Here is a 12,232-nt window from a genome sequence, read left to right as displayed (position 1 = left end):
CCCTTAAGAGAATACACTCTCTATGATTATTTCCATGTAAAAATCAGAACAGGCAAAACCCAGGAATGGACTTAGACATTAGAGTAGTAGTTACTTCTGAAGGGGGTGGCCAGTGACTGGGAGAAGGCATGAGATAAGCTCCTTTATATTTAGGATTTATATACTTGTCTTCGTATCTGTTTTTCTTACATAAAAATGCTTTTTTAAAAAAAAATGAAGATAGCTTAATTATACATTGTCCCCGGAGGGAGCATGGTTACACTTGCTTATCCAGGTAGTGTGTCTGGAGAATACACACAGGCTAGCTAACTACTCCTGACTGAGCTGCTATTTCATAGAATGTAAGTTCAGAGGTGAGAAGGGGGACCAGGAGAACCCATGTATGTCTTAGAGGTTCTTTTTAATGTCTTGTAAGCTTTTTTCCCCTGTTTTTAAGATGCATTTGTCAGAAATATTTATTTGCAGTGTGATTGTTATATAAAATTCACTTAGAAATCACAGCCAATTCATTGTTCAGTCTGTAAGCATTTGGACAAAGGAAAGCATACATGGATGTGTTCAGAATCTCTCAGAGGTTAAGGCCATGCCCCAAGAGTGGCAGGGAGGCATAATTAACAATGAATTGAATACTCTCCAACTGGTTTTGCTGAAGCTCTTATGTGAGCTCTTTCTTTTTCTTCCTTAAAAAAAAAAAAAAAATGAATTAATTCAAACCTGGGGCCTGACATCAGGAGTAGCAGTTTCCAGTCTGTTGAAGTCCTCTGCTTCCGGGACCGCACCTTGCAGGGGGTGAGAGACATTGCCCACAGCATCATCTTCGAAGTGAAGCTTCCAGAAATGGCATTTAGCCCAGGTAATTTGCTGGTCTTTGAGAATGCATATAATTATCATTTATCAGAAACTGAAGCAAGTTCAACTTTCCTTTCATCCCTTCACAATGGCAGCAGAAGGTAGAGAAAAGTACAGCTCCTACCTCTTTGCCCATGGGAACACCTCCCTTGAACAGAGGGCACACTCTGCTATTCAGAAAGGAACAAAGGGAAAGATTGTCCTCAGGAAATTTCCTCCAGGCATTTTTTTTTTTTTCCCAGTCTTGAGGATTCTCCCCGCCCCCTAATTTTTGTTCCACATAAAATCTTTATCCCTGACCTTTCTTATAGGAAGAACAAAATATTAATACATTTACATATTTATTTGTCATATAAAGTTATGTGTGATCTTGCTCTCCATATAGTAAACCAGTCAGCAAAAGTGCCATTTCTCCTTCCACGTTTAATATTCTTCACTAGATCCTGTGTGGTAGACGTCAGCTGTTTTCTCCATTTCGTAAGTTGGGAAACTGGGGCTCACAGATATTTTATAGATTGTGTGTGTGTGTGTGTGTGTGTACATACATTTATGTATTTATATACATGTTGCAAAGATAGAATACATACTCCAGTTCAAGTAAAATAAATATAATAATACTCACCTCATGGAGTCTCCCTTAGGACGACTGTGTGTCCTGTGTAAAAGAGCACAATGTCTGGCATATTATAGGTATTTAACAAATGCTAATTTATGTTAATTTCCTGTCTTACACAAAGCCCAGCACTCTCCAGAATGATCCCTCAGGTTTCTATGACTTACATGCTTTCCAGGCTTTACACACATTGTTTAGTTTGCTCTTCCCCACATCTGCATTGTTCCAAGGCACATTGCTTTCTTTCTTCTGGGGGTCATGTGCCTCAGAGAGAGAGAGAGAGAGAGTGTGTGTGTGTGTGTGTGTGTGTGTGTGTGTGTGTGTTGGGGAGGGCAGTGTTAGCATCTCTTCTGAGATGTCATTTCTAGAGTGAAGTCAGAAGGTTTCAGGATTGGCTCTGAGGGCATTTTATCGGTGATTCTTTGCTGCAGCACTGATAAATGTCTTGAACAGATTTCTTGGAGAGATCGACGGTGATTTCGGCTTGATTAGGCAAAGAAGGCTATAGGTTGTAAGTTGAGAGCCCTAAGAAATCCACTGCTTCCCTTGCTGTCTTTAGATCCATGCGTTTGATTTAGCACCCTCTTCTGGCACATTCTAAAATAGCTTCCATGTGCCGTTAACTGAGGTGCCATACCTGCGTGTTATTAAGCCACAATTGTAGATAGTTCTAGGGGAGAGGGTGAATTAACTAACAAGTGATATGTGCCTGGTCCATGCCTCGCAGGCCACCAGGAGCCTTCCACTCCTCACTCACTTAATCCTGCCAGCTATCCTACAGAGGAGGCACTTTTGTTTCCATTTTTAGGATAAAGTCATCGTATGATTCTTCTTCACAGTCCTAACGATCTCACTGATGCTTGGTGAAGCTGGCAAAACCTGGAAACATTGCACATTTCCTTTTGAAAAAGATGTTTTCTATCATACAATAATGCCTTCAATACATCTTCTTTATGCTTGATATTGAGTGTAGATAATTTAGTTTAGGAAAGGAAAATTTTCTTTTTTTCGTGGAAATTAATGTTTTCCTTCTTAGCTCTAAAAAAACTTTAAATAAAACTTTGTGAAGAGTTATTCTATATCATAGTGTGAAATGAAGGCTATTGATATTTTCTTTTGAAATGAAATTTTGTTTTTGTTCTATGACTTCGTATTTGTAACAGGAGAAAGCTTAGGCCAAAGTCGTTACAGTTACAGTTACAGTACTGGACTGTGGTTCTGACGTTCTTACAAGTTTTTTGGCTATATATTAGAGAAGTATGTTTTTATTTAATGTAAGAATAGTTAAGGAAAACAAACAAAATATGAATTTAGTAACATGTCTGAACTCCTTTTCCCAGGAAAAAAGAATTTTGAACTCTTAGCCTCTGTAAGAACTCATCTATTATATCAGTTTTAACTTTTTGTTACATTAAAAAAAAAAAAAAAAAAAGGACCACATCAGAGTGCCTAAGTTAAAACGGAAGAGACATTTATTTTCTGGTTCCTTGCTGTGAATGATGTCTCCAGCCACAGTGGGGCCAAAGTAGCTTTCGAGGATAATTGGCCCCAAGGTTTTCCAGTGGTCATCCTATCTCAGAAAGGAAAGATTATGTTAGGAAAATCTACACCTTCTAGATCCCTTAGTTATATTGAGCAATACTCTTTTAAAAAACAGAGGTCAAAAGCTAGAAAGTTCCCAAGGAAAGAAAAATAGAAGTGTTGGCAGCAATCTAAAAGTAGGAGAATGGCCAAAGAACACCAACATACAAATTAGAAACATAGAATTCTTCCCAGTATTCCTATACATTTTTAACTCAGGGAGTTTCTGTTTCTTCAGAGACTTACTTAAGACAGACATTGGAGGGGATGTTAACGGTGTAGGTTGTTAGTAGGCTGAGTGAATTCCCTGTTAAGGATTAAGGCCTTATTGTGAATTTCAGGTATTTGGTGAGAATAGGAGAGTGGCAGAAGTCCTAAGATGTGAGGAGTGTAAGAGAGGCCCTCATTAACAGGTTTCCACCAAGGAAGTCAGGTTACCATTAAGGTGAGAAAGTAGCAGAAGTACTCTAGAAAGCAAGTGAGACACTTAAGAGGATCTTATAATGGTAGAATAGAGCAGCCACTGGACCCTTATCCTCTCAGAGCATCACATAGATCGAACTTTGAGAACTGGAATCGGAGGTTCAGAGGCACCCATAGCAGAGATTAGAAGAAGTTAGTGGAGAAGAGCGAAGTCAAGGAGGGGGAAAGTCTGAATGGATAAGGATAAACTTAAAGGAGAGGGCAGCTTACCAGAGGGACAGGCTAGGTATGCAGTGACAGTGTTGAAAGGCTGAGCAGAAGGACATGGTAAGGATGAGGAACAGAGAAGAGGAACTGAACACAGAAGTTCAAAGCCTGGTAGGAACTTCATTGGAAAAGTGCGGTCACACTGGCTGGTCTTCCTTAGATAGAGAGCCCTCCACAGGGTTATACCCATCACAGAGAGGATTGTCTTACTTTGAGCAACTTCCAGGAACCAGGGAAGTGGAGTCAACTCAGGCCAGAGTCGAGGGCTATTTCAGAAGCCCCTCTGCAGGAAAACCATGCTCAGGTCCAGTGGTCTCTCAGCAAGGGTGCAGGTAGTTGAGGAAGATGGCGATCAACTTAGCAAGTATGTGCAAATTCGGGCCCTGGGGCTTTTGTGAGAAAGAAGTGAACTGAAAGTTTATTAATGCGTGGGCCATCTTGCTACTTGACTTACGTGTTTTTATTCTTCCCTCCTTCGTTCAACTCACTATTTTATTTGCCTTAAGATTGTCCCAAAGCAGTCGGATGGGAAAAAAACCAGAAAGGCGGCATGGGACCGAGGATGGTGAACCTCAGTGAATGTATGGACCCTAAAAGGTATATTTTGGAAGTTGTTTTCTCCAGTGGGGCCGTTTGTCACCAGGACACACAGCAGGTTCTGTCAGGCCAACCGCATCGCTCCGCTCAGCGCAGGGGGTACCGTTCACATTGAGGAGTATTCCTCCACTTGTCGCTGCCTAACTCTTGATTTAAGGGTGGTTGTGAGAACTAGTATCACTGATGGAGATTCGGAAGGGCATATAGTTCACCGACACTTCTAGACATTATAAATTTTGTTCTTGCTTTGAGCTGAGCCTCTCAAACCTAGTTAGTTACAGATGCCCACTACCTTTAAGTCCTTTATTCATGGCCCTTTAATTTTGTCCTATTAGCCTACACTGAAGGACATTGTAAGAAATATTTCATGGAAACCAACGTTGTATTTAAGAGATGATGTAAGTGCACCCTTTTTTGAGGGGACGGGGAAAATTTTTCTTGGTTTTCAGTATGAGGGAAAACTTTCCTCTTAAGTAGCTTGTGTCTTTTTTATTTATAGATACAATGACTCCTATAAGTGGTCACGTTTGCGTTTTCACCTTGGCTGCTAGGGGCTCAGTATCAAATTCGTGGCCTATCACTAGCAATTGCAGTGGTCTGCAATGGCACAAATTATGTCCCATTTCTCCTCCCTATTGCCCTAAATCTTCATCCTATTTTCCCTTTGATCTCATTTTGCTCAGGATTTGTTCCTCATTTTCTTTTTCAGATGCTTTCTATCTGTTTAGGATAAGATGGGGGCATAAATGAGTGACTGAATGAATAAAGAATTCTGTCATTTTCTAGGTTAGCCGAGTCATCAGTGGATTTAAATCTCAAATTGATGTGTTGGAGATTGGTCCCTACTTTGGACTTAGACAAGGTCGTGTCTGTCAAGTGTCTGCTGCTTGGAGCTGGCACCTTGGGTTGTAATGTAGCTAGGACATTGATGGTAAGTTTGTGGGGGCCAAATGGTACCTCTGAAGCTGTGGCTTCTTTTCTTGCTTTGCTATACCAGATTGCCTTCCACCTGCCAGATTCCGTTTCTCCTCTTTCCTTCCCTCCCTTCCATCTTCCCTCCCTCACTCCCTTCCTTTTTCCTTTTCTCAGTTATCTTTTTAGCTATAAAAGGAACTCATACTTTTATTATAAAGTAGATACAGTAGGTCTTTCTCCACCCTCATCTTAAGTCCCATTTCCCAGAATTAAGACTTCCTAGATTAGTACACAATATCACATTCCTTGATGTTTTCATAGGCAGATGCAGACACAGAGAGGGACATTTGTCATCTTTGCTATCATTTGTTTATATTTACAAAAATTGGATCGTAGTATACTGTCTGTAACAGGTTTTTATTCTTAATAGAAAAGTAATTATTGTTCTCTGTGTGTTCTGTATAATGTATACGTAATATTTTGTATGATTGTGTCATTTTTTTTCAACTTCATATTTTTTTGAAATGCTGTTGAAATGAACATTTTTATATCTTTACGTATGTATAGGATTATATCTTTAGGAAAAAAGCCCTAGAAGTGGAATTATTATTTTAGAGAGAATGTACCGTGTGTGTGTGCATGTGTATACGCACATGCATGTATATGTACAGTATATGCTCTACACAATATGTTTATGTGGGGTGTTTTCAAGCTAAATTACCTTCCAAAAACATTTTACTAGTCTGTACTTTTAGAAATATGTACAAAACAGAGCTTTTTAATTTGCATTTCTTTTATTAGTGAGAGTAAGTCTTTGGTTTCATTTTCTTTGTGAATTATATTTCTTTTATTCATCTAAATTTTAAAATTAATTGACACAAAATACATATGGTATTCTCTTAGCATCTTTTATAACTCTCTTTATCTTTAAAATCTTTCCTCATTCCTAAGGTTGCATGTTTGTGTTTTCTCTTTTTTTCTCTTATTCAGACTTGCCAGAAAGGCTTGTCTATTTTATCAGTCTTTTTGGAGGACTAAGTCCTTGATTTATTTATTAGTTCTATAGTTTTTGGTTTTATTTTGCTTTGCTTTCAGATTTATTAATATCTGCTTTTATCTTCATTAATATCTTCCTCTTTTGTGGAATTTATTTTATTGTTTTTTATCTGGCTTCCAGAATTAGGTGCTTAGGTTTTCTTAACATTTTTTAAAATTGTAAAGTCAGTGGAAACCTACTGTAGAAAATTTGTAAAGTGTCAAAGTTATAAAACAGGAAAAGAAGACACCCATTTTCCTATCACTTTTCACTTATTTCCTTTAATGTTCGTTAAATATATATTTAAAAATCTTATTTATGATAATGCCCTTGCTTTCATCTATTAACATTGTAAACACTTTGTCATGTAATTAAAAATGATGCCTGTCAGGCGTTTTTAATGACTATAGAATATGCCTTATGTGATGAAATACACTGTTCTGAGACATTCCCCTAATGGTAGGCGTTAACATTGTTTCCAGTATTTACAACTGTAAATTATGTTGTGGAACATTTTTGTTAATATTTCAGATTACTTCCTCAGATAAATTGCTGGAAGTATTTACTGAGGATGGATTGCTGCCCATAGGCCAAAAGATATGAACATTTGAAAGATTCCAGAAACATGTTGCCAAATTGTTTTCCAGAAAAATTACATCAGTTTGCATTCTCAACCAGTACAAAAGCTTTTCATCACCACATCCTCACCAGCATCAAGTGTTACAGTTTTCTTTAATCTTGGCAGATGAGCCATTTAAACTGTGCAGCATTCCAGGAAGCCAAAAGCTGAGCGCGAATGCCTCTCTGCATGTGGCTAACCTATGACCTATTTGTAATTTACCTGGCTTTCTTCCCACTGCGCAGCATCTTTCCAGACTGCCTTCCTTGCTGTCCACTCAGCATTGCTTTAAGGAATGTAAAAATACTTCAGAAATAAATATCCCCAAACCAAGCACAAATGATTTTCAGATTTTCCATATCTTTATTCTGCCTCCATGGTAGATTGCTTCGCTGGTAAAAGTCACTTACAAAACTGAGTGAGTAGACCAAAGTTTATCAGTGGGCTTTCAAAACAGGTAACTTAAACTATGCTTTTGAAAGGATGGAGTCTGCCTGTCCTTCTCAACCCTGAAGATGAATCTTGGATTCTTGTTGACTGTCCCCTTGGAATCATCAGTCTAATTGAGTTTCTGAGTCCCTAGTGGAAAGATATTGAAATAAGAGAGAGAACAGAATCAGCTTAGTAGACAATCATGGCAGGGCTTCTCTTAGATCTCCATGCTATTTTATGATCTGCTAAAACACACACACTGCACCTCACCCTCCAAAAAGTAGGCATCTTCATTTGGTTGCAACTCTGTGGCTCTCATTCCTTCCCCACCATTAATCAGATCTATGACCTTAAGTGATTTCTGGACTACTCTTGCTGTCTCTGTAGAACAAAATAATTGGACTAAGGATGTTAGAGATTCCATCTCACTTTAAAATGTGTGGTTCTATAAGACTTTATCGGAGGTATAATTGAAGTATATGAAATCATGCAGACTATTTCTGAGACTATAGAAATGTCCCCTGCATTACCGAATATTAATAAGGCCTTTACGTCTTGAAGAAGTAGTACAAAGTCTTCTACGACGTTATACAACGGGGAATAACTCATAAGTCATTTTTCTGAGGAGTTAATTCAGGCTTTAAGTGAGTTTTAATGTGGGCTGTTATTTATATTTAATTATTCATTAAGGGAAAGCAAGGACATTTAGGGGCTTATCCCTAAACGTTTTAAGACAGCAACATAGACAATTCTTATGGGACTCACCTCCAAATCTTTCTCTGGTGCCACTGTCAAAAATAATGAGTTATTAGTCAGACCCACTCTGACATTTCTTAGTCTCATTACTGCAGGAAATCAGGCACTGGGTATATAACTATTTTGTCTTTTAAAGGAAGTTGACCCTCTGTTGATCAAAAACTGAATTTGCATAATTCATTTTCTGAAGTTTCCTGTATTTGAGGTTCCCAAGCTACTCCAAAGCAAAACCTCTTTTAGGGATTTTAAGAGAGACACTCTGTGACATGTTCATCAGAAACACACCATGATCTCTTGTTTCCATGCAGGGTTGGGGCGTCAGACACATCACATTTGTGGACAATGCCAATATCTCCTACTCCAATCCTGTGAGGCAGCCTCTGTATGAATTTGAAGATTGCCTAGCAGGTGGTAAGCCCAAGGCCCTGGCTGCAGCAGACCGGCTTCAGAAAATATTCCCTGGAGTGGTATGTTGATACTGTTTGGGAATGTCAGAGCTTGTCTCCTGTAGCTTCCTGCGGTTAATCTTGGGGAATGAGGCCCTGTGGTATTGGTAAAAGAGAGGTGGGTGGTTGTCCCTTACTACCTGGGCCTTCATTATATGGCCAAGCCTCTGTTACCTCATCTCAGAGATGGGCATTAAAAAACAAAACAAAACACTCATATATTATTGTGAAAATAAAACAAAGACTATATGAAAAAATGTTTTTGTAAGTTGCAAAGCATTATCTGCGTCTAAGTTGAGGGATTTGGGAGTATGCATATTATTATATGCCTTATTTCAAAGGGATTCTTAGTAGCTCAGGTATAGGATGGTCTTTCTCCTTCATCACCAGAATAGTTGATAGTTACTTAGTACAGGTTTATGAAATTAAATTGAATGTGGTTTGTGCAGAAGGAAGATCTGGGTAAATATTTAGCTTTTTACTCGAGCTGCTTCTTGTTTTTGAGTTGCATTGTTTACTTTAAAAACACCAGATAATAAGAGACAAGTCATTCAGCTCATTTGATTCAAAATCTTGCCAGGTTTTTTTTTTTTCTTTTTTTAGGTCATCCACAAAAGAAAATGTGCATCTTGCATGCTTAATCAGTTTATCTGACAGAAGTTAGGTTAGATGTCTCCAAAGCATCTGCTAACACTTAAAATGCCACAAGAGGCTCTCAGCACTCACTAAAAAAAGCCCCCTTTCTCAAGGCTTTTCTGTTTAATCACTCAATATTAGATTCATTCGTTTTAGTTCTTGCTTTAAAAGAAGCCATGTTGTTGGTTTTGTCGATTTCACTAGTGATCCAGAAGAACATCATCTACTGGGTTTAATTCAGCACTGTCGATTGAGCACCCACTGTGTCCCCAGCTAGGTGCTGGAGGCCAAAAGACAAAAGAATGTTACGACTCCATCATATTAGTTAGGTTTCTGCCGCATTATTGCATATGACACAATCCTCACATCTCAGTGCCTTATTATTGTAAGCCTTTATCTCACACTAACAGGTCTGCAGATTGGCTATAGCTTAGCTGCTGGGCTAGGGTGGACTCCAGGCTTTAAGGTCCATATGTCATTGTTTTAAAATCTAGGTTCAGGGAGCAACAGTCATCTGGGTCATGCTCTTCTTATGGTAGAAGGTGGAAGTGTAAAAGGATTGGTGAAAACTTATTATCCCTCTAAAAGTTTCAGCTCACCAATGACACAATGTAACATTCTCCATCCCCATGCCAAAGCCAGTCACAGGGCCAAGCCCAAAGTCAGTGGGGTGGGACAGTATACTCTGCCTTCCTAGTGAGAGGTCCTGCAAAGTCATGTGGCAAAGGGTAAAAACGTTTCATTCTATTAGTGAGAGGCAGAGCATAGTCGGGAAGAATAATCCAGTCTATCACTGGAAAGTGTTATGAACTCCCTTCAGGGCCCAGACAGACCTGGCTTTGAATCTGACCTTTGCTACTTACTAGTTGCCTGAAATTTTTCCTTGCCCAAATGGTCTATGACCCAGTGCAGTCCTCCCTATTTATTTGTTCAGTTATTCTTTTACTTATTAAATATTTAAGGCCTTCTGTATGCTAGGGACTGGGGAACAAAACAAAATTCCCTTTCCCCTGCATGGAGCTTCTGTAGTCCAGAGGAGGGACATGGTCAATAACTAATTTCATAAACAGTTGTAATTGTAGTAAGTACACAAAGTAGGAGCTCAGTTGCTGTTAGGACGTTTACCAGGCAGCCTGACCTGAGCTAGACTCCCTTGAGGAGGCTGAGTCCTGCAGGATGAGTGGGGGTCAGCTAGATGAAGGGTGGCAGAGCTGTCTGTGCAAATGCCTCAGGCAGGAGGCAGCACAGCACTTCTGTAGAACTGAAGGAACACCAGGGAGGCTGAAGCGTGGAGGTCAAGGAAGACCAAGAAGGAGCTAGGGTGGAAGCTAGGGATGACTCACAGTGGGCCTTTGAGATCAAGTTCGCTTTTTCTTGAAACCATCAGCCCACCAGGGTCAAGCATCCTCCTGGGCACTTACATTGTGCTACTCTGCTTTCCCTACTGGGTCATTGAGTCCTGAAGGCCAGGAGCCAGATCTCTTAATAGTTTTATCCTTCCTGCCTGATAAACAATAATAGATATTGTGCAGAATCCATTTAAGTCCTGGTGTAATTCATCATAATTCCACCTACTGGTTACCCCAGCTTATGGTGCTTTCTTTGTATGTCTGGTCTGGTGTTTTTTCCTTCAACAGGTACTTGCTCATCACCTTCCTCACACCAGGCTGCAGACACGTCTAAGTGAACAAGACGTGGAAAGAGCTGCTCTGCTGCAAATACCCTGTCTAATCCTGAGATTGAATTAACTGAATAGGAAAAAAAAACCTGACCATTAATAAGTCAAATAACTATTTGAAGTTACCTTTTGTTTTTGAAGACAAGGCAATAAAATGTAGGATTGTGGAAATTCACCAGAGGTTTTAAAACCCAACTCTGGGCATCTCTTTTCAGCCCTGATGAGTAACTGGTATTGGACCAGCTCTCCTACCATAAACAATTATGCAGCTGGGTAAAATATATAAAATGACTCTCTCCGGTCAATGAACAATGGAAAGATCATGGTCCTAGACAGAAAGGAAAGAAAGAATGTTTGTCCCAGCCCATTGCATGGAGGCACTTTCTGGCCTATGTCAGAGCCCATGAGGAGCCCAAGGACATGTTCTTGGGCTTGATGAGCCTAGGAAACGGACATCCAAGTTCGGAGTAGCCAAGGGAGCTGGAACTTACAGGATGGAGTATCAGACATACAGGAGCTCAGCAGAGAAGTAGTCTGGGCAGCACCTTGAGTCTTTGACCAGATCAAGCTGCATGAGCTCAGAGTATGATTCTATAAGGCTGGGCAAAAAAGCACCACTGTCTGCTGTGAGCAGAATGGAGATTCCGGAGCTCCCTCAAGGCCGGGAGACATTGGAATCCCACCTATCCAGAATGGAGCGCCCTCACTGAACACCCTGAGCACTTAGGTGACACTTCAGTAAGGTCAGAACTAAGCATAAAAGCTGAACTACAGAGATTCCAGGAGAAAGCAGCACATTATTCTTGTGATAGGCAGAGGTTTCCTAGGGCCTTGGAAAAACTGACCATAAGTGAAAAAATGGATAACTTGGACTTCATCAACTAAAACTCTTCCCAATTAATGCCATTAAGAGAATGAAAAGGCTGGCCAAAACCCAGAAAACACTCACAGTGTGTCTATTTGGCAAACAGCTGTTACCCAGAATCCATAAACAACCCCTACCACTCAATAATAAAAGGACAGAAAAGGCTTTTTTTTTTTTTTTTTAAGGGGCCAGAGAACTTGTGCAGGCATTTATTTCATAGTGAAGATCTATAAATGGCCAGTGCACACATGGAAATTCTCAACATCCATGGTCTCAGGGAAATAGGAATTAAAACCATGAAGATATATCACTACATACCCACTAAAGTGACTCAAATTAAAAAGACTGACAGGGCTTAATGTTGTCAGGCTAGGGGAGCAACCAGAGCTCTTGGTTTGCTGCTAAAACAGCCACTTCGTAAATCAGTGCATCAGGTTTTCATGAAACTAAACCAACCTAATGACCCAGAAATCCCACTCGTAGATGTTTACCTAAAGAAAATGAAAATGTATATACTCT

General features: G+C 39.7%; 1 protein-coding gene across 6 annotated transcripts in view; it reads left to right on the top strand.

The window, feature by feature from the left end:
- Window positions 1-12,232, top strand: part of ATG7 (autophagy related 7) — a 233,446-nt gene that overhangs the window by 43,216 nt on the left and 177,998 nt on the right. For 5 of the 6 annotated variants that reach the window (XM_008697877.2, XM_008697880.2, XM_040628443.1 and 2 more), the window contains exons 9-12: window positions 732-853; window positions 4,240-4,330; window positions 5,117-5,261; window positions 8,397-8,555. In XM_008697877.2, the coding sequence (XP_008696099.1) occupies window positions 732-853; window positions 4,240-4,330; window positions 5,117-5,261; window positions 8,397-8,555 (517 nt within the window). The remainder of the gene's footprint in view (window positions 1-731; window positions 854-4,239; window positions 4,331-5,116; window positions 5,262-8,396; window positions 8,556-12,232) is intronic. The other variant, XM_008697881.2, reaches the window with a different exon arrangement.

This window comes from Ursus maritimus, unplaced genomic scaffold (genome assembly GCF_017311325.1).
Source record: "Ursus maritimus isolate PB19 unplaced genomic scaffold, ASM1731132v1 scaffold_14, whole genome shotgun sequence".
Lineage (NCBI taxonomy): Eukaryota > Metazoa > Chordata > Mammalia > Carnivora > Ursidae > Ursus > Ursus maritimus.
This window is presented reverse-complemented; position numbering and strand designations above follow the sequence as displayed.